The sequence below is a fragment of the Mugil cephalus genome, chromosome 1 (genome assembly GCF_022458985.1).
Source record: "Mugil cephalus isolate CIBA_MC_2020 chromosome 1, CIBA_Mcephalus_1.1, whole genome shotgun sequence".
NCBI lineage: Eukaryota > Metazoa > Chordata > Actinopteri > Mugiliformes > Mugilidae > Mugil > Mugil cephalus.
The window spans coordinates 9,527,868-9,553,924 of NC_061770.1; the positions used below are offsets into that span (position 1 = coordinate 9,527,868).

General features: G+C 41.7%; 3 protein-coding genes across 5 annotated transcripts; all 3 read right to left on the reverse strand.

The window, feature by feature from the left end:
- Nucleotides 1-143: 143 nt before the first annotated feature.
- On the reverse strand, nucleotides 144-15,344 carry LOC125017851 (neuronal cell adhesion molecule-like). Its single transcript, XM_047601375.1, has 28 exons — nucleotides 14,915-15,344; nucleotides 11,906-12,060; nucleotides 11,018-11,150; nucleotides 10,832-10,937; nucleotides 10,542-10,732; nucleotides 9,769-9,891; nucleotides 9,422-9,640; nucleotides 8,879-8,990; nucleotides 8,243-8,430; nucleotides 8,031-8,162; nucleotides 7,777-7,920; nucleotides 7,204-7,315; nucleotides 6,930-7,093; nucleotides 6,772-6,821; nucleotides 6,353-6,389; nucleotides 6,136-6,237; nucleotides 5,845-6,042; nucleotides 5,303-5,373; nucleotides 4,983-5,205; nucleotides 4,365-4,480; nucleotides 3,381-3,591; nucleotides 3,167-3,289; nucleotides 2,673-2,846; nucleotides 2,432-2,563; nucleotides 2,158-2,227; nucleotides 1,422-1,433; nucleotides 1,201-1,236; nucleotides 144-1,108 (listed from the first exon to the last, which is right to left on the reverse strand). The coding sequence occupies exons 2-28, from the start codon at nucleotides 11,912-11,914 to the stop codon at nucleotides 877-879; spliced, it is 3,420 nt and encodes a 1,139-aa protein (XP_047457331.1). The 5' UTR covers nucleotides 11,915-12,060; nucleotides 14,915-15,344; the 3' UTR covers nucleotides 144-876.
- A 302-nt stretch (nucleotides 15,345-15,646) lies between these two features.
- Nucleotides 15,647-21,994, reverse strand: LOC125024261 (calcium-independent phospholipase A2-gamma-like). 3 transcript variants are annotated; one of them, XM_047612040.1, is made up of 10 exons: nucleotides 21,850-21,994; nucleotides 20,545-20,871; nucleotides 19,405-19,958; nucleotides 19,142-19,294; nucleotides 18,910-19,067; nucleotides 18,455-18,549; nucleotides 18,199-18,370; nucleotides 18,060-18,117; nucleotides 17,736-17,930; nucleotides 15,647-16,792 (listed from the first exon to the last, which is right to left on the reverse strand). In XM_047612040.1, exons 3-10 carry the CDS (start codon nucleotides 19,822-19,824, stop codon nucleotides 16,334-16,336), a joined length of 1,710 nt encoding a protein of 569 aa, XP_047467996.1. In that variant the 5' UTR covers nucleotides 19,825-19,958; nucleotides 20,545-20,871; nucleotides 21,850-21,994; the 3' UTR covers nucleotides 15,647-16,333. The 3 variants fall into 3 exon arrangements, with proteins under 3 accessions (XP_047467996.1, XP_047467987.1, XP_047468006.1); XM_047612031.1 differs by having other exon boundaries at nucleotides 19,405-20,871; XM_047612050.1 differs by lacking the exon at nucleotides 20,545-20,871 and having other exon boundaries at nucleotides 21,850-21,949.
- Nucleotides 21,995-23,091: 1,097 nt separating this feature from the next.
- On the reverse strand, nucleotides 23,092-25,772 carry LOC125024277 (uncharacterized protein At5g50100, chloroplastic-like). The gene is made up of 3 exons (XM_047612061.1): nucleotides 25,158-25,772; nucleotides 24,188-24,376; nucleotides 23,092-24,095 (listed from the first exon to the last, which is right to left on the reverse strand). Exons 1-3 carry the CDS (start codon nucleotides 25,302-25,304, stop codon nucleotides 23,901-23,903), a joined length of 531 nt encoding a protein of 176 aa, XP_047468017.1. The 5' UTR covers nucleotides 25,305-25,772; the 3' UTR covers nucleotides 23,092-23,900.
- Between the last annotated feature and the right edge of the window lie 285 nt (nucleotides 25,773-26,057).

The following is a 26,057-nucleotide window of genomic DNA, read 5'->3' on the forward strand; positions in this document are numbered from 1 at the left end:
TGTGAACACCCCTTCAGTAAAAAGGCAAACAAATGTTCCTCCCCACAATCGTCCACTTTCCGTTAAGTTTTTAAAGGAAATGATTAAGATTCTGTGATCTAAGCATCACGGCAACTAAATTCAACACTTAGAGTCATAAAAAGTGCTATAAAATAAAAAGCTTCACTTTATTTAAATTAAAGGCACAATAACTGTCTTAATACACAGATGATGTTAGGAGTCAAATAAACAAACACTGTTACATAAAAATTAATAAAGTCCAGTGTGAGTGAAATTAGACCACTTCATGAGTAACTTGTGATTTTACAGTTGCTTTGTGGCTGCTTGCTGATTCCCCAAAAGTCTTGATTTTCTTTATTCTATCACTAAGAATACTTCCACAGTGTACGTTCAGTACTAGTGTATAAAAAAACAAAAACAAAAACGTGGCTCTGCTGATGGAGATGGTATACGGACCTTATTTCAAAATTCAAGCAAATCTCTTTCTTGAAATTAGCAGAAAATAACTACACTATCTAAGTTTGTTCTTGTAACTGCTTTTATCAACATGATAAACTGATCCCATTGTGATGCGCAGTCAGTGTCTCTTGAACATATGTATAGGCATGTGCGTAAACACAGTATTTTTATTTACAAAAGGTAAATTTTCCCTTTCATCAAATAAATGCCATCTCTCCAGAGATAATCCCAACTTTTCCATGTTTCGTTCCTTCAGTGAATGAAAGCTGTTGTCTGCAAAGGTAAGAAGGGGTTTAACAGCGTGTCAGTCTCCAGCTGTTTACTCCGGCAGACAGATTCACAAGTTCATCCAGGTTCTTGAAGGCACGAGAAAAATAGTTGAGGCGCAGGTGCAGAAAGCGGTTTGAAGTTTGAGCTTTATGCAAGGGAGTAGATGGTGTTCATTGGCGAGTGGAGCTCCAGGCCTCCACCAAAGTCCAACTCCCTGACATCCCTCCTGGTCCCTGTGTACTGACCAATGAACGAGCCGTCCTCGTTGAACTGTATCTCTCCACCTTCTCCATATTCCACCAGACTGTCATCGCTGTCTGATCGCTTCATCATGGCCTCGATAGACGGCTGCCCTCTTTGAAGCCCCTTTTCCTCCTCTCTACAGAGAAATAAACACACAATTTAGTAGTATGTCTTTAGCACTATAAGATAGAAAGTCCAATATTGATCAAACAATATCCACGAACATACCTCCGAGGGAAGGGCAGAGTGGACACACGTGCAATCCTACAATACAAAACAGTTTGAGATCAGTGTCTGAGAGGATGGATCACATTCCCACATGGTTCATAAAACTACCAGTAGTCTGTTAGATATGCTATTTACTGCACCTAAAATCTTAAACGTCTGTTCAGGATTGCACAGTTGAAATGTCAATAGTGTCAATGTGTCAATATTTAGCCTTTTCATACCTTTCAAGTGACCTTGAGGGGTTCAGTGCAAAAAGAACAGGGTTGAGGTTTGGAGGGAGAAGAGTTTAGATAGAAAAAGTAGAGTAACAAAATCAGAAATTAATGTAAGTACGATCAAAGAGTTATCATAAATCAGGTCAAATATCGGATTTGATTTGTACCTGTGCAGCGCCACGATAAAATTTAATCAACATTAACGTTACCCTGTGGAGTTTTTAACTACCAATAGCCCCTTGGAGCAATGAATGTGTGTTCAATAAATGTTACTTTAATAATATTACTATAATCATAATAATAATAATGATAATGATAAACAGTTTCCAGTTTCTTGTAGTTCCCCTGATTGATAGTGGAGGGTGCTAATGGTCAGCGATACATTACAATTTTTACTAAGTAATGTGATTTTTTTTTTTTATACAGTGTACAATTAAATATAAATTTATATATATATATATATATTAGCAAGTGTCTTATGAGGAAGAACATTTGCTCCACAGGGCAGCTTTAATCCATCAAAGCCTAATGTTAATGCACAGTTACAAAGCAAATGGTGCATATACAACAATGATAGTGTGGGAGAAACACAACAACTTGTTTTTGTTTATATAAATTATAGTAGATTATTTTACACACCACGGAAACTCAAAACATTTAGTATTCTGTAAAGCTGTTTGGCAGATAAGATGTAGTGATTTGAAGAGTTAATTTTCTACCAGCTGCCTGTTGCTATGCTCACCGATAGTCAAATGACCCCTCCTGATCTTTGTCATCCACCGGCTCCAGTGAAATGTCCTTTTTTTCCCGTACTGAAATCAAAACAGGTCACTTTGTTACATCCTAGATACTAGACAGGCTCGGGGGCTTGGAAAATGTTGGCAACTAGATGTGAAATGTCTTATTTTTCCAACCTACAGGCTAAATTCTTGAACGTGACTTAAATGATGTTTTAAATTCAGGTCATAATTGTTTTCCGTCATTCCATCAACTCTAGTCGGGAGTCACCGCTGTACCTGGGTATTTGCCCCCTCGACTCCTCTTGATGAAGCAGACAATGAGAAGGATGAGCACGATGAGAGCCACGGCGCACATTATCCCGATGAACCAACCCTGAGTGGTTATGTCCACTTGGTCCTGAGCATACGCTGAGACACACAGCCACACACACAAGTCAACATCCACCCACATCAATGTGTTTATTACATATGCCACCAATGGTGTTGCGCTGATGGACGGCAAACACAGCCAAATTACTTTCAGTGGTGTAGTGCGGGGACTCCTCCGTATGCCATTCGCCTATCCCGATCTGAGTACGCGCCGCTATGGAGAATCTGTATCTAGTGTAGCGGTCGTAGCGGCGGACCGAGAAGCTTGTTACGTTAGGAGGAAACTCCTCCACTCGCAGCTCCTCTCCCCTGGTGGCATTCACTGTGAAGAGAGCGAATATTTCAGTGCACTTGGAGAACACTTGACGCTGGTAGAACTGCACACCGCTGAGCTCCTAACTGCCTCACCGGCTCACAGATCAGCAACACAAGTGTTCATTACCCTCTTGAGAACATACTCGAACGGCATTCTGGTTTGTGAGTGCATATTGAAGAGCGCTATTATGTGCTAAAAGGGATGTGGACATTGGCCAGCTTTAGTGGGATAGACTGAGTCATTTTCTGTTATTAAAGTTAGACAGTCCCCTGAGGAAGGACTGCACTGCAATTTGAATGTGTGTTTGTGATGGTGCATTGGCCCACCTGTCTGGTACTTGAGGGAATACCCAGTGATGATGCCGTTGGGCTCTGCTGGTAGGTCCCAGTCGACATAAATACTGTCCAGATGACGCTGTTGGATCCTGAATGATCTGGGAGCGGATGGTACTACAGACAAAAACAGACACCAGCTTAGGGGGGAAGGGACAAAAAACCTGTGCACTACTCAGGACAATAATTCTGTCTTTGAATTTCTTACGTCCTTCAGGTGTTGAGAAGGGTATGGTGTTACTTGGCGGCCCTTCAAATCGATTGTTGGCCACCACTACGTACATCTTGTAGTTGCTGTAGGGGATGAGCCCGGTGAGAACCCCAGATGGCTCTGGATCGTTGTTTGGAAAAACCTGAGACTTCATCCCTCGGTTGACCCTATGCCACCTCAGCTGGCTGCTGTCCCTCCAGTAGTAGATCTGAGAGACGAGAAGCAAGGCACAGTATGAAACTGCTGCACTACTTCAATCACCTTCCCCAGCAACAAGGTCATACATAGGTTTAGGTTTTAGCATGTATTTTAAAAGGTTACATGGTCAGTTTTTGTCAGAAAGAAGTTCAAACAAGGAAAAACTCTTCCCATTTGTTGAAAATTCAAACGACTATAAATGACTTATATGAAGAAAATATAAAATCATGTTAAAATGGTACCTTTCAGATGAATATATGAATAAACATTTTTGTATTTTCAGGTTTCTTGCATGTATTGTTTTCGTCTTATTTTAATGACGTTTTCATCAGTGTGAAACCTGACTCAGATATGACGTGTCTATTTCCCCCATGCTGCAGCAGGTGACTGAGTGCACCTGATTCCACTTGCTCATCAAGGAAGACAGCACAAAGGTGGGAATGACAGTCATTTGCCATTTAGCTTTTCTGGTTAGTGACTGTGTTACTGGCGTGGTTGAAAATGTTTGTTTTTATTTTAGTGTGGGTTGCACTTCACTTTTGTTGGTTTCACTCTTGGTTACTTTCCTCAGCTGTGGCCTAGTTGGGGAATGTAACATATTTTTTTTGACTTCCCTGTAGAAATGCTTCTGCTTAGCACTGTGAATTTCATGCATGACGAAAGCCTTTATAAACTTAGTACTCACATAGTGCAGGAATTCAGCCTTTCAAAAGCACAGATAACATAATATCCAGCTGACCACCCCAATAGTTATTATACAATTATCATGTGTTCGAGACACACCTTGTATTCTTTCAGTTCTCCCATGAGTGACTCTCGCGTCACTGAGTCCCAGTGTACAGTCGCCTGGGTGCTCTCGATGTCGGACACTCTCAGGTTCAGGGGTGCAGCTAATGGACCTGAGGGAACATAAAGATGAATTTGTGCTTTGTCTTTGACTCCCTGTGAAGGACTTTCATACAGTACTTACTTAGGGTGAAACAAACACTAAAATGTGTGAGAAAACATAAAATGAACTGATTCCATAAAGGCCAGTAAGGCTCACAGAGTGGTTTGAAGAGTATGAACATGATAAATAATCTGCTATGGCCAGATCTCCACTCAGCTTTACACCTGGGAGGTATTGGAGTGGCAAGTAAACATTACCATGAATCAGCAGTTTACACATTTAAAAACAGCTGAGGGAAATGTTTTGTTTGGCTTTGGACCATCATGAAAATCCCAAATATGAGAATATTTTAAGGGTGCTGCATTACTCTAGCAGAGATTTGGAAAATCCTTGCCAAGGTACATTGACACTGTTCCATCTAACTAAATTTGTGGCTTGTGAACACGTTTTGACAGTTCTTCCAAATTTCCCACCCATCTCTATGTTATAATTCAATGAATTTAGCTACTTACGATCTTCACCAGAATAACCAGTGACAACAGGAGACTCTGGTCCCAGCCCAAATTCGTTGACAGCTTGGACTTTGATATCATAAGGCGTGAATGTATCTGCATCGTAGATGTAGTATTTCAGCCACTTCGTGGTCGCATTCTTCCACTCCTCTCGGGAATCTCTCCTTCTCCACCACACCAGGTACTTTAGGTGGGGGCCGTTCCACTCTCTATAGGTCAGAGGCTGAAACCACAGCGAACGGCATTATTTATCAAAAGATGTTGAACGGAAACATGAATGTTTATGTGAATTGAACTGAACTGAGTTCAGTCCGGATTACCTCCCAGCTGATCTCCATGTTGTTCCTCCATGTGCCCACACCTTTTACGTTCTTTGGGATGACGTCTGGAGCTGTGCAGGGGGAAACCAGTGCAGCGGTAAGATTATTGATTACTGTTGTAATTGCATGAGAAAATTAATACCACTTCTGTATACAGTATTTTAATTAAATGTCAAGCTGGAGTCAAGGGAGCTTAGTCTTTAACCAGCTTAGCATGAGGAGAAGAAGTTGGGGAACCAGCTAGCCTGGCCCTGTCCAAACAAATCCATCCATGCACCCCAGAAGATCATTCATTAGCATGCTGTATTTCATTTAATTTCACCATATAAAAGCGCTACTAATTGGGTCCAGCAGGACTAGAATATATGCTGGTTGGCTGGTGAGCTACTGACAGTCTTTAAACTGAGGCAACCATCTGCTGGCATCATTGATTTTATTATTTAACTCTTGCAAGAATGCAAATAATCTCATCTCCCAAAATGTCAAAGAACTCCTTTAAAAAAGCATGCAACAAGCATGCATTTCATCAGCATCAAACCTACGTGCGCCGCTGGTCTGGAAGCGTTTGGACGGGCGACTGGGACGGCTCGGTCCAATTTCATTAAAAGCGATGACCCTGAACTCATAGTACGTGAAGGGTGTGAGATGCAAAACGACAGAGTTGAGGTTCCCTGGGTACGTCGATAGATTTCTCCACTTCCCAGGCAACCAGTCGTCGTCATCATACTGCACTAAGAACTCTGTGAGACCACAAAGAAAGTAGAAAATAACTGGTAAATACAAGAAAAATACACATTTTCTTCTGTGAGATTATGCATTTTCAAGGCTTTTACCTGTAATGGGGCTGTGGTTGCTGTCTCCAGGAACCCAGCTGAGTCTTACGCTACGCTCATATGGATCTGACAACTGCAGGTCGGTGGGAGGATTTGGACGGTCTACATGCAAAAGAAAAAAATATATCAACAATTAAAAATGGTGACATGTATTTTATGTAAGAGTTTGCATTTTAAGTTGTTACCGTAATTGGGTGTGGATGGCTGATTCAGGTACCAGCTGGTCTTGACGCTACGTCATAATTGTGATCTGACTAATGCAGATGATCGATGAGAGGATTTGGAACGGTTACAAAAATGAAAATTATATCAACACATAAAATGGTGATTTACTAAAAAAAAAGTTATATTTAAATGGTCATAATCAGATAGTGTTGAGCGACCTTCAGCTACGCTTATACACGTAAATTGCCCTCGTCTCTGTTACATTGATGATCCAGATTGATTCATCAGAGAGATCTGAAGAGAACATTGATGATCATTGCTCATGACACAAATGTGATTTACTTAAAGAAAATGAATAAACATAAGATAGTGCATCTGTATATTTAAATACCAACCTCACCAAAGCGAGCTGCTTTTGTCTTTACGTTGTTGTGCGAGTAGTGTCTGCTTTTGGCCACACTAAAGGCACACTTGTCTCGATGACTTCATGCTCTGAGGTCTTGTCACAATTAATGTGGGTTCTGGGAGGAATAGTTAGTTAGTTAATGAAACAATAATGATTTTACAGCTTTAGGAAAGTGTGTTAAAATGTTGTAGGTGACTCAATGATTTGTTCATGATCTATATACCTTTGACCTCTATTCGGACTTGATTCTCTTCTCTTCCTGCGATGTTGCTGACTATACAAAGGTAGGTGCCCTGGTCTTCTATCCGTATGCGCCTGATCTCCAGAGTCCCATTGCTGTGGGTTTTAAAGCGAGTTCCTTCGAGATTTCCTTGCCCGTATTTGGACCTTGGTGAGCAGATCCACAGACACACATACAGAGAGTTGATTTCTGAGCTCTTTGTTTTTGTGTGTGTGTGTGTGTGTGTGTGTGTGTGTGTTACACAACATGTACTTGCCATCGTAATTCAGGCACTGGAGAACCAAAGTAGCGGCAGTCTAGGAAGACACGACTACCCTCTATTGCCTTGATGAGTTCATTCCTGGGCCCAAGAATACGTGGCGTTGCATCTGGAGCCAAGTCAGACATAACAACAGCAACATCACTGATTTAATTTCAATATGCTCTTAGTGAATCAGAATAAAGAACGTCTTGACCAATTGGTACATTGTTCTCTACATTATGGCAAAGCTACAAATAGCAGAGATATGTGAATTTCTTTCTGTCTCTTTATGGGGGTCAAACTTTGGTGCTCAATGACAGTTTAAAGCTTAAAAGGTAAATTATTTAACCGAAACTCATCTGTAACTGAAATATTTAAATAGTTTAACACTGTGTCTTTTAATACATCTGTCACATATTTGTGTGAAGCTTTAATCTTGGTGAAAAACTGAATGAAAACGCTCAGAATGTGCAGGCTTAAAGGTAAACGTAAGTCAAGGTTAGCATTTCTGAAAAATGGTGAATGTCATTTTAACAACTTGGAGAGGGTTTATTGCTATAGTATACAAATGATATGGTGGCAACTCACGTAGCACGTTGACAAACGCGTTGGCCAATAAGTACCCGTACTGATTTGAAGCATTGCACTGGTAGACGGCATTGTTTTCAGCAGTCACACTGCGGAAAGAAAGAGTCTCTCCTGACACCTGTCTGTTAGGCTGTGGTGTAGCAGCTGGAAACAACACATGGAAAAGGAAAATTACAGACAGAATTAATTACTATCTTTTTATCTTTTTTTTCTTTTTTTCTTTTTTTTTTACAGCTTGTAGACGTAAAATGTACTTTCAATTGGTTCCCCGTTAATGAACCAGCTGACTGTGGGACGAGGAACTCCGTCTGAACGACACACCAACCGTCCATTTTCCTCAGGAGCCAAGATCAAATCAGTGGGCTTCTCTATCCAGAATGGAGCCGCTGCAAAATCCACAGCGTGTTAGCTCTTTGAAAACGATTTCAAAAACAAATAGAGTTCTGTATGTTTCTAGCGCCCTCACCTTTGACCTTGACCGTTATGGTGTGCTCGATGTAGCCTATCTTATTGGTAGCGCTGCAGGTGTATTCACCCACATCTTCAAAAGAGGCCTTTGGGATTTTAATCATCTTGTTGAAGTTCTTTACTTTCATGCGTGGTGTCACTACCAGGTCCTCTCCGTCCTTGGTCCAGGTGATATGAGGAGTTGGCCTTGATGATGATAAACAAGGCTTTACACAGGATGGCTTAAATGAAATTAAAGTGAAAACACTCACACTGAACAGAACGGAAACCCACATGAAATTCTTTGTTACAAAAATAAAAAAAAAAAATAAAATACAATTCAGTTTGGGTCCATATATGTTTGGGCCACCCATGGATGTTTGGTCTTCACTGTAGCTATCTTCACTCGTTGAAGGGTTGTCTTCATCTAAGTGATGAAGGTATAATAATGAAGGAATACGCCACAACTCTGAATTAAGCAGCTGTTGACTCAGTTGTAACTTAAAAGCAACTTTTATCTTGTAAAGCCGTGATCCTGCACTTTAAGTCTGCATGCGATGTAGAGCTGTAATATTTTGATAAACAAGGTATACGTCCAAACATATATGACCTGAGGGCAGACTATAAAAAATATCGATCTTGTTTCGACACTCACACTCCACCAGCGATGCACTCCAGGAGCAGCTCCTCCCCTTGCAGGACCAGAATGGAGCTGGACGAGCCAGTGGGAGACAGCCAGGTGGGGGCAGCCTCAGCCACTGTGCGCGCTGAAGCAGGAGAAGAGACCAGTCACACAGGCATCAAAAACGTAATCACAGATACCTCTCTGATCTAAGATTAGCATGAAGCAGGTGAAAAACAATAGACACTAACCCAGACGGTATCACTTGGAGCAACAACAGCAACAGTTTACAACCTGTTGACGTGTGAAAACTAAAAAAAAAGAAAAAAGGATCCTAATTCGTCACATGGTTGGTGTTTTTACCTCTCACTGCTCTTTTTCAGCTACCATTGGTTAAGAATAGCAATTCCTCCTCTTCACCTGTCACAGGCCAAAGACTCCCACCATGTCTCAGCTGACTCTCAAATTTAGTAATTTGCCGTGCTAGCAAGTTAAATCTGAAATTTACCCTTGTACCTTGCAAGTTACACATATAAGCAAATAGATGCTTGGGACTGTTAACAAACTCATACTCACTTGTAAGAACCTTCACGACCACTGGCAGCTTCTGCTGAATGACGTTCTTGTAGGGGAAGCGGGCATTACAGCAGTAATCGCTGACAGAGTCATTAACCTGCACGTTAGAGAAATACAGATCCCCGTTGACCCCCATGGAAACCCTGCGGTCCTGCCGCACAGGCTGCATGGTTGGGAAAGCTGTCTGAATGGGCCAGTTGAAAGGTCTTGCGTATGAGCCTGAAACACGAAACATGAATGAAACAGGACACTTGTTGCAAATTAAAGTCAACTCGCAGGAGATATCTTACAAATGCTATAGGCCAAATCGGCTGGTTTATCTGTTGGTCACCACATCGCACACTTACAGCTGGACATCCAGTAGGTTTCAGGTTTAGGGGGGCCAGGCGGCGGGTCACAGGAAAGGACCAGAGGCAAACCGGCGCTGATCACCACGGGCTCCAGAATCTCCCTCGGCCACACAGGAGCTCCTGCGCACACAGAGGGATACATGCCTCCTCTGTCATGTTGTTCTGTTTTGATGCTCATTAAATAACTAAACATCGAGACAATGATTGATGTTTGACTCAAGACTAGTCAGCGGTTTGGCAGCAAGGAAAACTAAAATCGAATCAAGGCCAAAAACAACAATTAATTCATAAAACACTTATTATTCAATAAAGAAAATTGAGCGACATGTTGCTTGATTAAGGCAGACACCGTATCCTGCACCTTCGAGCTGCTCTCAAGCTGCTCCATCCTGTTGTTGTAAATACTCATTAACATCAAGGGTGCAGCTGAAATTATTCCTCATAATACACTAATTACCACTGATATGGTAACGCTTACTAAAAATGAATGGGCTCAGGTCTGCACAAAGAAATTCTTGAGTTGTTATGCTTGTTAACGATAAGTTTTTAATATCATGTTACTTGCAGAGTGCTGTGGGCAAGAAGGGCAAGAAAAAAATATACGAAAACAAGCATATTGTGCATATTTGTGTATTGCTTATATATCTTCTAGGTGATTTCTAATTCGATGGACATCCAACAGTGTCACTGCATACACTGAGGTCACTCTCCTTTCACTGCTGGATACAAACAAGCAGTTTATTCTTAAGTAGCACCAGTCCTGAACTTACTGTATAGTTTTAGCCTGATTTTGTTGGAGTATGCAGAGCCATACTCATTGGAGGCAATGCACTGATACTCTGCCTCATACTGTTCTGGATTGTTCCGGGCATAGATGTCCAGAGTCCCCGAGCGCCTGCGCATCGACGTCTGGGAGTCACGTGCCACATTGAAGTACTTCCCATTACGCCTCCACGAAAAACTTCACGATGGAGCACAGGACAGAAACACACAAATCAGTGAAGAGGTTTGGAGTTAATCATTTCAAGAAGTGTGTTCAGAGGGCTGCTGCATAGCTTACATAGGATGAGGGTTTCCTTTGGCTTCACACTCTATGACCATGGTGTCTTTGGGGTCAACAATGTGCTCCTTCATTGACTGCTTTACAATGGTTGGGGGTTGTCTGACTGCAAGCGGGGAAATGGAGGCAGTTTGTGAACATACAAATGAGTTTACAACCAGCACACAGCTTAAGTTACTGACTCACTTTCCAGAGGAATGTCCAGAGCCCAAACACTCTGCCAGAAAAGTAGCAGCAGCGCTGGTTCGCCCAGTGCCCCCATCTTTACAGTACATTTAGTCCAGTTATAATAGCGGTCAACAGTTCTCCTGTTGTCACACTGAATGAAGAGAAACAAAGTCAAGCTTATGATTCATTGATTGGTCTGATATTATCCGTCTTTCAGCAATAAACATCGCATAGTGGTTCATTTAATTACATATATTTATGAATGCAACAATTTGAAAAATATTATAAACTTAGATATCAAAATAAATGTCAATATGCAGAGAAATTGCCTCTGACACTAAGATATATTAAGATTTTTTTTATTATTATTTTGCTGGTAGTTTATTCTTACATGACAAATTAGGGGATATGATGTCATTAAAAAAACACATTTACACAACACAACTTTTGTGAAATTTAAAAAAAAAAAACATATGTATGTATATATAAATGTAAAAGTAACTGTGGCCCCCAGATTCATCCCTTTGAAATGTAGTGAAGTGGAAGTGTGGTGACATCTAATGTCAAACTGTCTTTAAATATAATTATTTAAATAATGTACTTCCCACTGCTGTCTCAGATCCTCAAACTGAATATTTTCATCATTTCCATGCACCACAAACCACCCAGAAAACGGGCCATTTAACTGCGTTTCAAACTGACGGCATCTCACACATGAAAATGAATCCCTTGAATGCCTTGTTGAGCATTCAAGGGAGGAAATGTGCAGGGTCTGATTACATTAATGAGTTCGATTAAATGAAAGGAATTAATTAGATGCCCCTATTCATAAATATTTAGCTATAAATATGCAATGAAGCAAGCATTGTGTTAGGTTGATGAAAACAAAAACTTGCGAGAACCTACCTCTGTCATGTAAAGTCGAGTCAGGACTCTCTCCTCCCCATCTCTTCCCTTCCCTTGTGTTCATCAATAATCCAGTGACTTTTCTCCTGGAAATTATTCTTGTTGCGCAGTAAAGCAATTAATGCCTCGGTCCCTCAAATATCAGGTCAAGAACCCTAGAGGAGTTGATACACATCAGTAATTGAGTTTCTGTCTGTCACTGCCACTTACACTCTGCCCACCCATCTCATGAATAATGAATGAGACCATACAACACCTACACATCACCCACTCCACTGTTCAGGCCGAGCTGAGCTCACCCTCAATTGCAATCACAAAGTTTATGAGAACTTAATAAATTAACCGTGTTCCAAGAGGTGAAATCCATTTACAAGTAGATTTTATGTAATTTTCCTTGAGTGAGGTTTTTCTTTATTAGATTTGATTGTTTGGTTTTAGCTTCATTGCGTCAAGTGAAAGAACAAAACCCACTCATTTTATGTAGAATTTGCATTCTTGTTGGTTTTTCATGACATCAAAACGTGGGCTTCATTGTTGACCAGTGGGAACTGAGCAACAGTATGAAAGTAATGTCTGTTTCTGGCATGTGAGTTTCACATGTAGCAAGTCACATAACATCCTAGCAAAGGCTGAAAACACGTCTACGTACATCTCAGATACATTTCAAATTTATTTCCTGTGGATTTAACTCCCCCCCACTTTTCAAAAATGGCAACGAGCAATTATCATCTTCACGGTTTTCTACACACAGCCGTTTCCACACAAGGGAGATGAGGAAAAGGTCATTACTATTCATCTGAGGAAATCACACAGGAGGAAGAAGCAGTTTTCCTTTCTACAGACTGTGCCAAAGATGCAGGAGAAGCTCTATTTGTTTTAAACAATAGCCATCCTGTCAACAGAGTCCTGACCTGTGTAGGCTTTCAGGCATTCACATGGGGCTGCGTACACAAACCCGCACTGACAAAACGAAACAATAGCCTGGTGGTGAGGAGGGGTAAAATGAGGTGGCCCTGCAAACTACAGATGACCTTAAACGCTGAGCTAAAACATCCACCTAAAAGTAGGAAAAAGTAATGATGGGCTCTCTTTGTTGTGGATTGTATTTCTTTTTTATTGTATTTTGGCTGTCAGTGCACATATGACATGAACCAACACCATCTCTGTAGCTTTTGCTCTCTGTTCTCTAGCTCCGACCCTATTCTCTGTGCAGAAACATAACCAAAAACATGAGGGCTACATTGACCTTCTTGGATCTCACAATAGACATTTCCCTCCAAACATTGGGCTGAAGCAGGCCTGGAAGTGAGCAGTGATCAGTGCCATGCACCAGATTGCACACTGAAGAGGCACAGAGGCGGACGGAGCCAGCTCAGTGACGACAAAAAGGTCTCTATGCTCGTGGGTCTCCTTTGGCACGAGTGCCCAGGGCTCGGGTAAGAGCAGATGGCATGTGAGATGGAGTGTTCGACCACACAAGCTGCCCGTTCAGGCGCAGAGCACCTATCATTTGCACTTTGACGTCACTGCACCGGGGAGAGCACAAGAAGGGGATGGGGAGAAGCTCTTCTTGAGTAGAACGCTGCGCTGGGTTACATCACCATCAAAACAATGCTGCCTCTCAAAACTCAACACTGACTTTATGCTAGTCCTGACATGTTCACCATATGCTCCCAAGTGCTGCTGTGTAGTGAGTCTTAAACCGTTGTTAATCAGCTGGTTAGGATGTCACTATTTGGTACTTTTGCACCAAACTCAGAGTAGTCTAAGAACATTGCTACTACTTGGAGATGGAAGTAAAATGTGTCACACTAAACCAACTAAACCACAAAGTCCAACTTTATGGCAGAAAAGTCTCAAGATCATTGTGTAGGAAACAAAAAGTTTGTGTTGAAATATTTCCTCAGATGTATTAACAATACTACCACTGACTCTAGAGCAGAGGTCTTCAACAGGGGGTCTGTGACCGTCAGGACGTCTGCGAAGGTATATTTTTCATTAGCTTAATACTGAATGCAAAATGATGATAATGTATATTTATAAATAGCGCCAAACCAATTTAGATAGTAGGTTGGGGGTCCCTACTTAATCTCTGCATCAGGGGTCTCAGGGGTTCCTTGGCCTGAAAAACTTTAAAGACCCCTGCTCTAAAGGGTGAAGCCAGGACATCCAGGACACTCATCACCCTGAAAACAAACTATTCAAGTGGCCAGAACTGAGAGGCTAAGAAGGAGCTTCTTCCCCCGAGGCCACACATCCCATGAACACTCTCACACATCGCTACTCGGACTCACAACATCTCAAGGACTTCTCATGCATTTCACACATGATACCGTGACATTGCTTTATTAATGCGGCCACCTTACTGTTATGCACTAATTTGCACCGTCAGGTGTTGTTACTGTTTTATTCTACTGCTGCTCCACCTGTACATTTTGCCAATGACAAGAAAAAAACCCTTGAACCCTAAACTGCAGATATTTGCACCAAATTTCATAGCAATACGGCGACTGGGGCTCATTTCATTGTCGGTCAAAGTGTTGAGCAGAACCACACTGCCATCCACAGAGCCATGCTGCTACTGTAGCTAAAAACAGCCATGGATATATAGTGTCATTAATACACAGTTATATGAAGAACCTTGCTCCTGATTATAAACAGCATACTAAGTAGTGGCAATTAATTAAAGTAAAGTTGAATGTTTATCATCTCATTTCTCACTTTATTGTCACATTACGATGTTATGTTGGTTAATCCCTGGAGCGGGAGGTGCATCAATATAGTGGTCACTCTCTTAGAAATCTGCTGATGCAGTAGTCGACCAGGCCCACTTCTCAACTCACACTATGACATCATTAAAACCTTGACTTCAACTGATGCCCGTCCAGCACCCCTCCACATGGCAATACACACTGTGCTGCTCAGAAGTGTCTTAGCGTACTCGAACGCTGTCCGTCACACACCCGTAACAACAGAAAATGTAGAGCTGATGAATGCGAGGGCTCCTACCTTTAAGTTTTCTTTCCACTTTTCAGACTCAGACACGTTCTTCTCATCTTCCGTCACATTAGATTCACAGCAGCCGTCTCCCCGCTGAGCTTCACTTTTCCATCACTGTTTGGCTTCAGTGTCATTTTTCACTCCATCGTCTTAAAACAGGTGACAGAGCGAGATAACAGGAGCCCACCGGGATGTCTGTCCTTAGCCTGAGTCACACGCCTGCCAAACAAGGCCTGAGAGACTGTTATAATAAATCCATTGTGAAATCCACACATAAATATAACGTCACCTCCACTGTGATGGTGGCTGGAGTTACACAATCAGAGGTGCCCTGTCATGCACGAGCTGGTCGACTATATTTAGACGTCATCCGGAATGTAGCACCGGCCTGAAGCCTTTTTAAGAGGTGAAATAATTTTGGTATTTCTTCATGTGTGCTGTTTCTGATTTTCACTGTGTTAGACGGGGGGTGGGTCACTGACCCTGTATCTTCACTCTGGCTGGCACGAACACACACTCTCTCTCGCACAAAGCGTTTCTGTTTGGAACAAAGTCAGTCCATTGTGGACAGGGAGGGCACAGCTTCCAGACACATGGGGGAGGGGGGGATTTAACCCGTCCCATTCAAGTGGCTGAATGGCTTCTCCTTCAATTATAAACTCATAAAGACTAGCGATTTATTTCTGGAGTTGAAGATAAATTAGCATTTTATACTTTCATGGAAAGATGAAGACGAAGGTGTTGTCATAAATATTATTTTATTTTTACAACCAATAAAATGCCCAGACGCACAATAATATACATCACTGTCACAGGAAAACATAAATTATAGCTTATATTACCGTCCATGATACGGACATGTACATTCTCAAATAAAATAATAAATATAAACTGATCAGGTATTGTCTACGTCTACTTTGTGCCTCCAAACCAGTTGAGACTCATCAGAGAATGAACAGGGGCCTTCTGGCGCCACATGTGGAGGCCTTTGTTCATTCTCAACTACAGTAATAAATATATATTGATGATGTCACATGTGCACACAAAGCTTTTTTGATAAAGTGCATCCAAGTGCTTATTTAACGAAGTTGTGTGTTTGTGTCTTTGAGAAACAGAATGAGGCAATGGACAAAATCCATCAAAAATTTGATCTGTGTGGTGCGGCACAGATGGTGCAGCAAGGGAAGTCACCTTATACTGACTTTCACAACAGTTGATATGATGCATGTTGCTAGTCAGCATATAACCAATCTCAGATACACTATGTAGTTTACTTTGCGGCTTTAATTTCAGCAGCAGATCGAGCCCATCACAGTCCGTTCGCCATCTCATCCACGTCTCCAGCATTCTCTTCTTCTCATCATCTCCTCTCCTTCGCCAGTGCCCAAAATCTCACGGCGTCACCCTCCACCCTCAAATACGCTGTCATCACATCAGTCTCTGTTTCATCTCCCAAGCCCTCTCACTCATCCAGTCCTTAGTTCTGCTAAGAGATGAGCGCTCTGCCCCGAGCACCAAACACAATCTGGCCAGTTTGAGCCGGTTTCTCTCCAAGTAGTTCTGAGTGTCTCTCTGAAGCTGGTCCAGGGCCCCTGGTCGGTTCTCATCAAGGGACACCACAGCACTCAGCATGGGGTTGAAGCGGAAGTAGACGTTCGGGGCCAGCAGGTCGTCTAAAAGGGTGTGGACCCCTTCGGTGTCCGTAGCGCTGCAGATCAAGTTGCTGATTTTGGCCCTCAGGCTCGTGGAGGTGGCGGGTCCCCTCTTAGCGTTGTCATAGCGACCGGTGCCAAGGGAGAGCACACATTGGAAGTGTTGGTTGGGCCACAGCAAACGGCTCTCGTGGACTGCCAAGGCACAGGGGTTGTTGAGGATAATTCCTCCATCCTACAAAGAGGCACAGCACGAGGATGTTAGGTTCACTAGAGCAGAAGAAAGCTGAAGATGGAGGGGAGGTAATGAGGGAATTCCACCTCAACTTGCATGATTAATGTTCCCTTAACCAAAACATTTAACCCCCAAACTGTTCCCTGGGTGCTGCACGCTGCTGACAGTCTTTTATAATTCAGTTCAATTTCATTTATTCATAACGGAAGGAGGGGTCCAAACCCTTGTAGACTAACCGAGACATTTTTAAAAGCAAATTAAAGAACTTAGTTTTGCTTCAACTGAATTTATTTTCCTTTTAGTTTGGTTATTTATTGATTTTTTTTTATTTATTTATAATTTTATATGTAGGTGTGTGTATATATATATACATTATCGTTATTTGCAGTTATTTTTAACTGATTTTTTTATAATTACCTTTTAGCCTGTTTATTTTATTTTATGTACTTATTTATTTAATGTTTTATCTTTTTAGTCTGACTTCTAACTTATTTCATTATTTTAATAATTATTATTTTTAGTATAAATTTTGATTGCATTTATAGTTTTATTATAGTTATTTTTATGTCTCTAGTGGTTCCCAAGTTCACAGTGGTGAGGTTGGGATAGCGTTTCCTCACTGCACTTAAATTCCTCAGTGTTTTTAAAACGTTCATGTCTGTGTGTGTACACATGCGCATGTGTGTGTGGTCTCTTGGTCTATTGCCCTTTGGGATGCATCCTTGGTATGAAAAGTGCGCTATAAATAAGGTTTGATTGATTGATTGAAGCATATCATCATTGCATGCATGTCATACTTATGTGTATGTCCACCCTATGTACTGTCACATTTGATGGTTGCTATGATAAAGATACTATTTATAGCTGCCTTAAATAACTAAACAGTGTCTGTAGTGACAGTTTTAATTATTCTACTGAAAAATTCAAAGCTGTAGTTTCCAACCTGATGAATGTCACTTTGTAAGGTGAACTCCTGGAAGTATCCTGGGGCAGCAGAAGATGCCCGCACTGCCTGCCACATCGGGTAGCCTGAGGCCCCTGCGTAGCGGCTGAGACAGCCTGGTTTGTGATTATAGTTGCGGAAGACGAAGGCCTTAGGACTCGTACCCCAGTTAACCACTGCGCTGACAGCTGAAACCTGCAACACAAATTACTGTTAAACCTGTGCCGACTTAAATTTGTCTGCTTGAAACTAAGATTGGTGTAGTCTGGAAATAGCGAGGGGATCAAAAAAATTGGTTTCTGTGGTAGAGTGCAGCGTTCTTACCTTGGGACTCAGCTCGTCTCTGGCTGTTTTAATGAGCACTCTATTGCCCAGCGTCTCTCTACATTGGATGGAAAATATGTTCAGAGTGGCCTCATTAAAAATCTACTCATTTCACAGTTAGAATCTGTTCGGTGCATACCGTAGTATTGTCTCCCAGGTCTCAGTGTTGTAGTAAGAATGACTCCAGCCCATCTTCATGGTGCCAACCAGCGGGTTCTGCCGGAAGACTTCAGAACCAAATCGACGATACATGTCGGCGCACTCCTCCAGAGAAAAACGGGCCAGACCCAGCATGAAGGCCAGAACGGCACCTTTAATAAACAGACACAGAGAAGTGAGATGAAATTCTGACTTCAGACTGTAAGGAAGGTGAGAATCATGTCGCTATCTGGTACCTGTGCTCACTCCACAGATATAGTCAAACAGCTGGTGGACCTTTTTGCCGGTCTCATCCTCCAGTAGCTTTAACAACTGAAGAGGAACCACACCTCTGAAAGGACAAAAATATGAAATGATCATGAATTCTTTTACATTTGCTTGAATTATCACTGGGCCTTGGTCATTAATGTTACAGGACACATTTTAATTTATTTTTGGGCTGAGGTGAACCAGTTGACTTATCGTCAGGAAAATATTCAACGTGTTAATTGGTGAATCCTCTGCCATTTAAAAAAAATCTCTGCTTATTAGTTAAAATGAGATTAAAAAATGTTCTTCGCACTCGCAGCTGTTTGATCAGATGAATATTTTGCTTTGGGCAGTGGGAACTTATGATGGATATGTTTCACTAATTTCCTAACCTTAATAATCTATAGCTCTCTTCATTATTAATCAGTTTTCTTAGGGTTACCTTGTGCCACCACCATCGATTGAGAGCACTCTGATGCCGCGGCCTTTCACTGCATCCACGTATCCAATCAGAGCCAAGGTTTCTCTTAAGGCAGCTTGAAGTCCCTCGTCGTGTATGTATTTTCGTCTCTGTCTCAACAACGTGACAGCAGTTCTCTCCTGGAAACAAAAGTCACCGTTAATGAGTTTGTTAAATGTCGGTAAAATGATGATTGTTTGATTTTAAAGCACACCTGCCAGATCACAGCTTTGCATGAAGGGTGGCGGATGAGGTGCTCATTAAGGGCCTCCACGCAGGCCGTCAGAACGTCTGGAGAAGATGCCAGTCCAAGACTGCCCAGTAACCCACGTGTCACTTCCTCTGCTTGCCTGCGACTCATGACAAGCTGACGGCAGGAGACCAGAAATGAGGTTTATTTTTCATTTCAAATCTTAGTTGAAAGGTTTGAGAAGCAATGATGCACCAGAGACGCACTCACATGTAATGTCAACTCACCTTTTTATTTAATATTGTCTGTGGTGAAGTCATGGCAGATTTGGGTTTACCCGTCTGAGACGTGCCCAGATTCAGATAAGAGCCCAGAAAATCTGGAATGGCGCTTGTCGGGTGGCGAAGGCAGTCCATTAAAGACACACTTAACGGTCTCTCGGGGGTCTCTTGGGATTCAGCATCCTTTAGATTTCTATTGGTGTCCTCATCCTGTCCGCTTTGACCTTTGAAGTACTGATTGATGTGACTGGACATCTGGAAATAGTTTTCACCGAACTTAGTTGTGTTATTGCTGCTGTGGAAAAGGCCTCTAGTTTCAGGAATGACGGCTTCCTCCTGCTTCAGATGTGACCCGGCACTGTGAGTTTGTGAGGTAGATTGCGCTGGGAAGGGTTTGTTGAAAGCACTGTTCCTTTCCACGGGCATTTGTTCTCTTCTATTCTGAGCTTCATCTGAAACTTTGGCACCAAAGTATTTATTGATGTGCCTTGCAAAGTGAAGGTATCCCTCCTCCCACCTATCGGAGACATTGCCAGGTTCCGCTGCCACCTGTTCACCACCTGATTTCATATGAGAGAGCGCATCATTTGTAAAGGACACGTTTTGAAACTTTCTACTTGTCTTTCTCCTAAGTTTTCCTCTAGTAGAAGACACGTTTGGTGTCTCTTGCTCTTGAAACTTTGCAAAAGTATGAGAAAACACAGAGTTAATGTGATGAGCAACGTAACTGTAGCTCTCGCCAAATCTCGTAGCCAAAGAGCTGATGTGAAATAGTTGATTTATGGCCATGTCCTGGGTTAAGGGACTTGTTTCGGAGTTCTCCTGAGCACCTTTGTCTTTAAGAGCATGTGTTATGTCTTCGCTCTCAGATATATTTTGCTCCGGGGCCACCCTTTGAGTCTGACTACGCCTCTGTGACCTGCCAATATAATCTGGAGTTGTGACAACAAGGCTGGCATTCTCAGTTAGTGCGACAACATCCTTGCTCCTGAAATACATGTTAATGTGTCTGGACAGTAGATTAAATGACTGACCAAGACGGCTTCCGAGTGAACTCAGAGGAAAACTGTTCTTAGCTTCCTTTACAATCCCTACTGGAGTTTCGGCTTTAAACCCATCTCTGTTAGAAGATGAATAGAAACGCACAATCTGGGGACGTCTCGCTCCTTGAGTGAAGTCTTTGGCGAAGCAGTAAGAGGTAGCGCTTGTGCGCTTCACATTTTTTAAAGTAGCCTTTCTCACAAATCTTGGCCCTTGAGGAGGTGAGAGCTGTGAGTGACTGTGCGAGTCCAGCTGACAGTCCTTTCTGAGAAGGCTCATTGTGTACTTTATTCTGCAGTAGGTCCTCGAGCCTGAGCACAAGTCGGTGCTGAGGTAGCGACCCATGTTTGACCTGACGTGGTGAGCGGCAGCCAGCTGAAGTGCAAATGTCACTGTGCTGAGTTAGAACGTTGTAACATGTTCAACAGGAAGCTAGAAAAAAAGTGCACAAAATAAGTACATTAGAATAAGAGTTAAAGTCTACAGCCATGTCAGAAGATATGGACTTCTATACTATAGTGCATCACGAAAAATGCTAGAGCCTGGCCCAGCTGTCATTGGGCCAGACCTTGGGTATACCCAAGTGTATGACAGGGCAACACAAAGAGAGAGACAACCATTTACACTCACACCTACGGCCAATTTAGAATCACCAATGCACTTAACGAGCACACAGTACACAGACACAGGGAGACCCTGAACCCATACTTGAACCTGGAACCTTATAGGTGTGAGGTTTCAGTGCCAACCACCACACTGCCATGCTGTCTGATTAAGAGATCTCTTTTATCATAAATTATTCTGTGGTTCACAGGGATCCTACTAATAGCTGCGGAGTTATTTTATTTACTACAAAAATCATTAAAGTGATCAGAATACATCATCTGAAACCTGCGGCTGAATGAATATTTCTGAACACGTTGATGATTCCAACAAATGGATTGCCTTGCATTTACAATATGCATCGTGTATTGTCAGTGTCTCGGCCACGTGTCTGTTAAAGAGGTACACTGCCAATGCTGCATCTGATCAGACTGTGTACAAACATCATGTTCCACAATAGCCATTCTCGTCAGCTGTTTCCTAGTACCGTGCCCCCTCTGGAATGTAATGTGAAACCTCGGAGCGAAAACACAAGTGCACACGGCCTGTAAATAACACTACATCTACGTATGCATTTTCACAACACAGACAGTTTTGACCTCAATAAATCACGCTCACGTCCTTCACTAATACGACATTAGTTCACGTTCTCTGGTGGTGTCACAGAAAGTAAGGCAGCCATCGTGCTACATGCATTAGTCCAGCTATACCTTGACTGTAGTTGTTTTTCAACTTAAGCCGGGGAAGGTCATGAGTAGCTCTTCTAACCTTGACAGAACATGCTGAAAGCATACACTAAAGATTTACCTGAACACACACACACAAAAAAAAAAAAAACAGGTTCTTCAGTCCTCACAGTTCCTCTGCCACCAAACTCCTGCTCTCTGAAGTCCAGAACAACACTTAAGACCAAACTACCTGTGTGTGTTTAGACACTTGATTCAATCATTCCTACGGGCAGGGCTTTAATCTCATTGGTTGAGCTGAGCTGTTGGGGGTGGGGGGTGGACTGGCTTGGCCAATGATCAATGAGACCACACAGGCTTAAGGTCGTGTGCCGCCACTGCTGACAAGCACACGTCTAAAATTAGGGAGGGGGAGACAACTTAAGGGTCTCAGCGAGCTGCTTCTTACCCCACGGCACATCACGTACACAAATACACACATACACAAATACACACCTCCCTCCAAACAGACAACTCTGTGAATCATTGCCAGCACTTTGTTTCTGAGAAACTGTGCCCCAGCTGCAAGGTACATGTGATACAAAACAATAACAAGTCTGTGGTAGCTCACTGGTATGATCAAATGTGGTCATGCTTTATAAAACAGCAAAAAGCAGTGAAGACATTTTTTATTTTTTTAGCCAAAGGCAAGGAACTGAAAGTTTGGAAAAGAGCTGTATATGAAACTTTTTTACAGTGAACAGGAAGTGAACAAGAGACAACTAATTTCAGTGAAGTAAGGGTTTGTTTTATGTCTGCAATTATTAGCTAGATGTTGAGTAATTGAAATGACAATATATACTAAAGTTTTTAATTATTTATTTATTTTTTTATTTTATTTTATGTACACTGTCCATAATTAGCCAGCAGTCTGTATTTGTTGTAGGAAACAAACACAAAAACAGCTTTACGCATTATAACAGAGCACGTTTTGTGTCCTACAGCCACGGATCACGTACTGTGTACATTCACTTGTCGAAACATTAGGTACCAGCAGTGGTACTGTTAAACTGGATTAAAACTAACACTAAATTGTTTGTGTTATTTAGCCTAGTCAAGTAAACAAAGAATAGAAACGTGTGTTGGTGCAAAACAATACGGTTACAATAATACAATTGTACTACGAATACAAATACAAATACTAGTACCACCATAACCTTCATGAAGCTAAGATACAGTGCAGGACTAGTGTACCTAATGAACTGGCAGGTGTGTGTTGACCAGCACATGTATTTGAGACATGATTAGTATAGGAAAACCCTAATGTGACATTCTCCGCCCCAGAAAACAGACATCACCTTGAAAAAAAAACAAAAACAAAACATTTGAACCAACAAGCATCAGGGGACTTTATTGTTCTGACATTATAAAGAACTTTGAATGACCTGATCCATCACAGCTGTCATTAAAACTCCACTCCTTAGGAAGCCCTTCGCTCGCAGCTGATATTATTTCAGACTTACAATGACATCTAGTGGCGGCTTCTTGGCAGCTTGGTTCTTTATCTGCTTTTGAATGAACCTCCATCTAAGACACTGTGAATGACAGGAAATTAACTGTATTTTGCTCCAGCGGTTCTCAGACTTATCTCAGTACTGTACATTTACCAAAGTATGACAGGCCTTTATAGGATACACAATTACTCTGTCCTTCACAGGAAGGTTCTTTCTCTGCACTGCCACATTTCTGATCCTTTTCTGTAGCTGGGATTTCTTTTGTCGGACTGTTTTGTCATTTTTGTGAGAGGAAACACCGGGCGAACCTGGGGATGAGAATACAAACCCGAATTCTCGGAAATGACTTTTTTTTTTTGTAATATTTAGCACTTTTTTATTTGGTTTTGTTTAAATATTGAATGTGAGGTGAACATAATATAAGACTCAACTGTTAATTTCCAGCTCTTCTTCAGCAGACTGATGGATCTTTCGGTTTCAAATCGCTAGTTGCAGAGGTATTTTCTTGATCCATGCATCACATATCTCTCCATCAATCAATCAACTAAATTAACATTTTTTCCATTTAGCAGCATAAATAAAGCTTTTCATGTGAGCTTCACAATGGACAAGTGGATTCACCGTGCTTTATTTTTGGAGCACTTCTTGAGCTATGTAAGTTTTAAACTGCCCTCAAGAGTCAATTATTTTTCTTTTCACAGTGTCCTGTTGTGCACTCGTCCCCACGTCCGGTCCACTTCAGGCGATTCCTGGCAAAGATGGCATAAGATTTGTCCATAAATGGCCTCACAGGCGACCACATCATAAAGCGACCCAACCAGCCCAGCCCCACAGCGCCATACATGACAGCGAACGCTGGGACCCCACGGTGAACCTGCCAATATGAACCATGAGACTTCATTTAGGATCAGTTGCATATTTCCACACAGACTATTTCCATCTCGGTTAAAACAGGGGAGAATTTACCTTGTCGTTCTCGTCAATCACATGCATTTCCTCCATGGCCATCTCATAGGAGACATCCTTGTGTTTCCCTCCATCATAGCCAGGCAGGGAGATGTCGATAAAATTTACGTTGCCAGGCTGCTTTCTCTGCAGAAACTGGAGGAACCGGATCTCTGTCACACATATAGGACAGAGCCCATCGTACAGAACCTAGAACAGAGCAGAGAACAGACTGTGAGAGCAGTGCTGGCTTCAGTTTCCTCTTTCACTCATTTGCAGAAGGAAGTTCAAAGTTAGCAGGAGTAGGGCAAAGAGTTGAGAGTATTTAGTAACATATTATTTTTTATTGTATTGTGCAAAAAATATTGGAAAATATTAGTAAATGAAAAAATAGATAACTCTGCATTTTTATTACTTTTTACTAAATATTTAACTTGGAAAACAATTTCAAAACAAATACATGTAAACAGCCTATGGGACAGAGATATGTGTGACATCTCACTCTGCTGCTTTTTCAAAGCAACTGTTATGGAATCACATTTTTATCTAACCACATGTTCACTGCAATTGTGTGAGGTTTATTATGTTTAGGATGTTAACATAATGTTTTCACTTGTTGAGTTAATTTTTTTCAAAAATATTTCTGTACAATTTAGTGGAATTAATAACGGAGCACTATGTTTTATAAACGTATAATAATCTAAAAATAAATAATACATGTTAAGAAGCGGCAGAAAACACCTAAAATGTATTTAATTACAACACCTGAGTAACAGCTTTTCCTTTACATTTACATACTCCTCAGCTGTATGGATTATTATTTAGACAAAAACTACATCTGGCTGATGTTTGGTTTCTGAACAGCATCATTCATTCGTAAACAATAACAGTGGGCTTCGAGTTTTCAGTATTACAGTACATAATTATGTGCACACACGAAATAAATAAACAAAAATAATATTAATTTAGCAGAAAGTGAGATGAAGCTCACCCGGACACCGGCAGACTCGGAGCTGAAGGTCCGGGTCTGGTGGTTACAGAGGAGGGCGCGGGTCGGTCTTCTCGCCGGTCTCAGGTTGACACAACCGGGCAATTTGGTCAAACCCGCGGCGAAGCATAGTCTCACTTTAGAAAACATCTGGAGGTCAACTGCAGCTGTTAACTCGCCGCTTTCACAGAAGACTAACTCTCCACAGAGCTACAAGAGCAGCAGGTTCCTGACTCCGTGTGCGTTAGCAACTAGCCAACATTCATGTTACACAAGCGTCTGAGTTAGAGAGTTACACAAGCAGAGGTCACCCGTTAATAGTGCTCATCACAAACTACCCATAGAAACTACACAGCTGCAGCGCAGACAACACTTTACGTATTTGCGTCCATATAGTAAAATGACACAAAAAACGTGTTTAAACTTCAATGTTTATAATAGTGACTGTCAGGCGTTCTGCGCATGTGCGATGGAGGCGTGGTGCTGGGATAGGAATAACGCGAGATGTCCCACTCTGACTTTTTTTATTTATTTTTTTTTAACAGAAGACCTGAGGTTTTTTTTAGATTACTATTATTATTCTTCTTTCATTTTACTTTACTCCTTCTCATGCTATCATTGCTGCTATCATTATTTTCTGAACTACAGATGAACTATACATTAGGCTGATTCTGATCTGATTTATTTAATCGAAATCAAGACCAAGTCTTTGCATGCCACATGGTATTATGGTAGATTTGCACTTAATCTTCACAGTCTTGCATTCTATTTCAGAGGTTTTGCATCTTGGTGTGGTCATACAATATTATGTTGGTTGCTTTATGTAATTTCATGTTTCTATCAGCTTTTCAAGATATTTTGCAGGTGAAAGTCACGTGACTCCTTGAGAATCCAGCAAAGAAC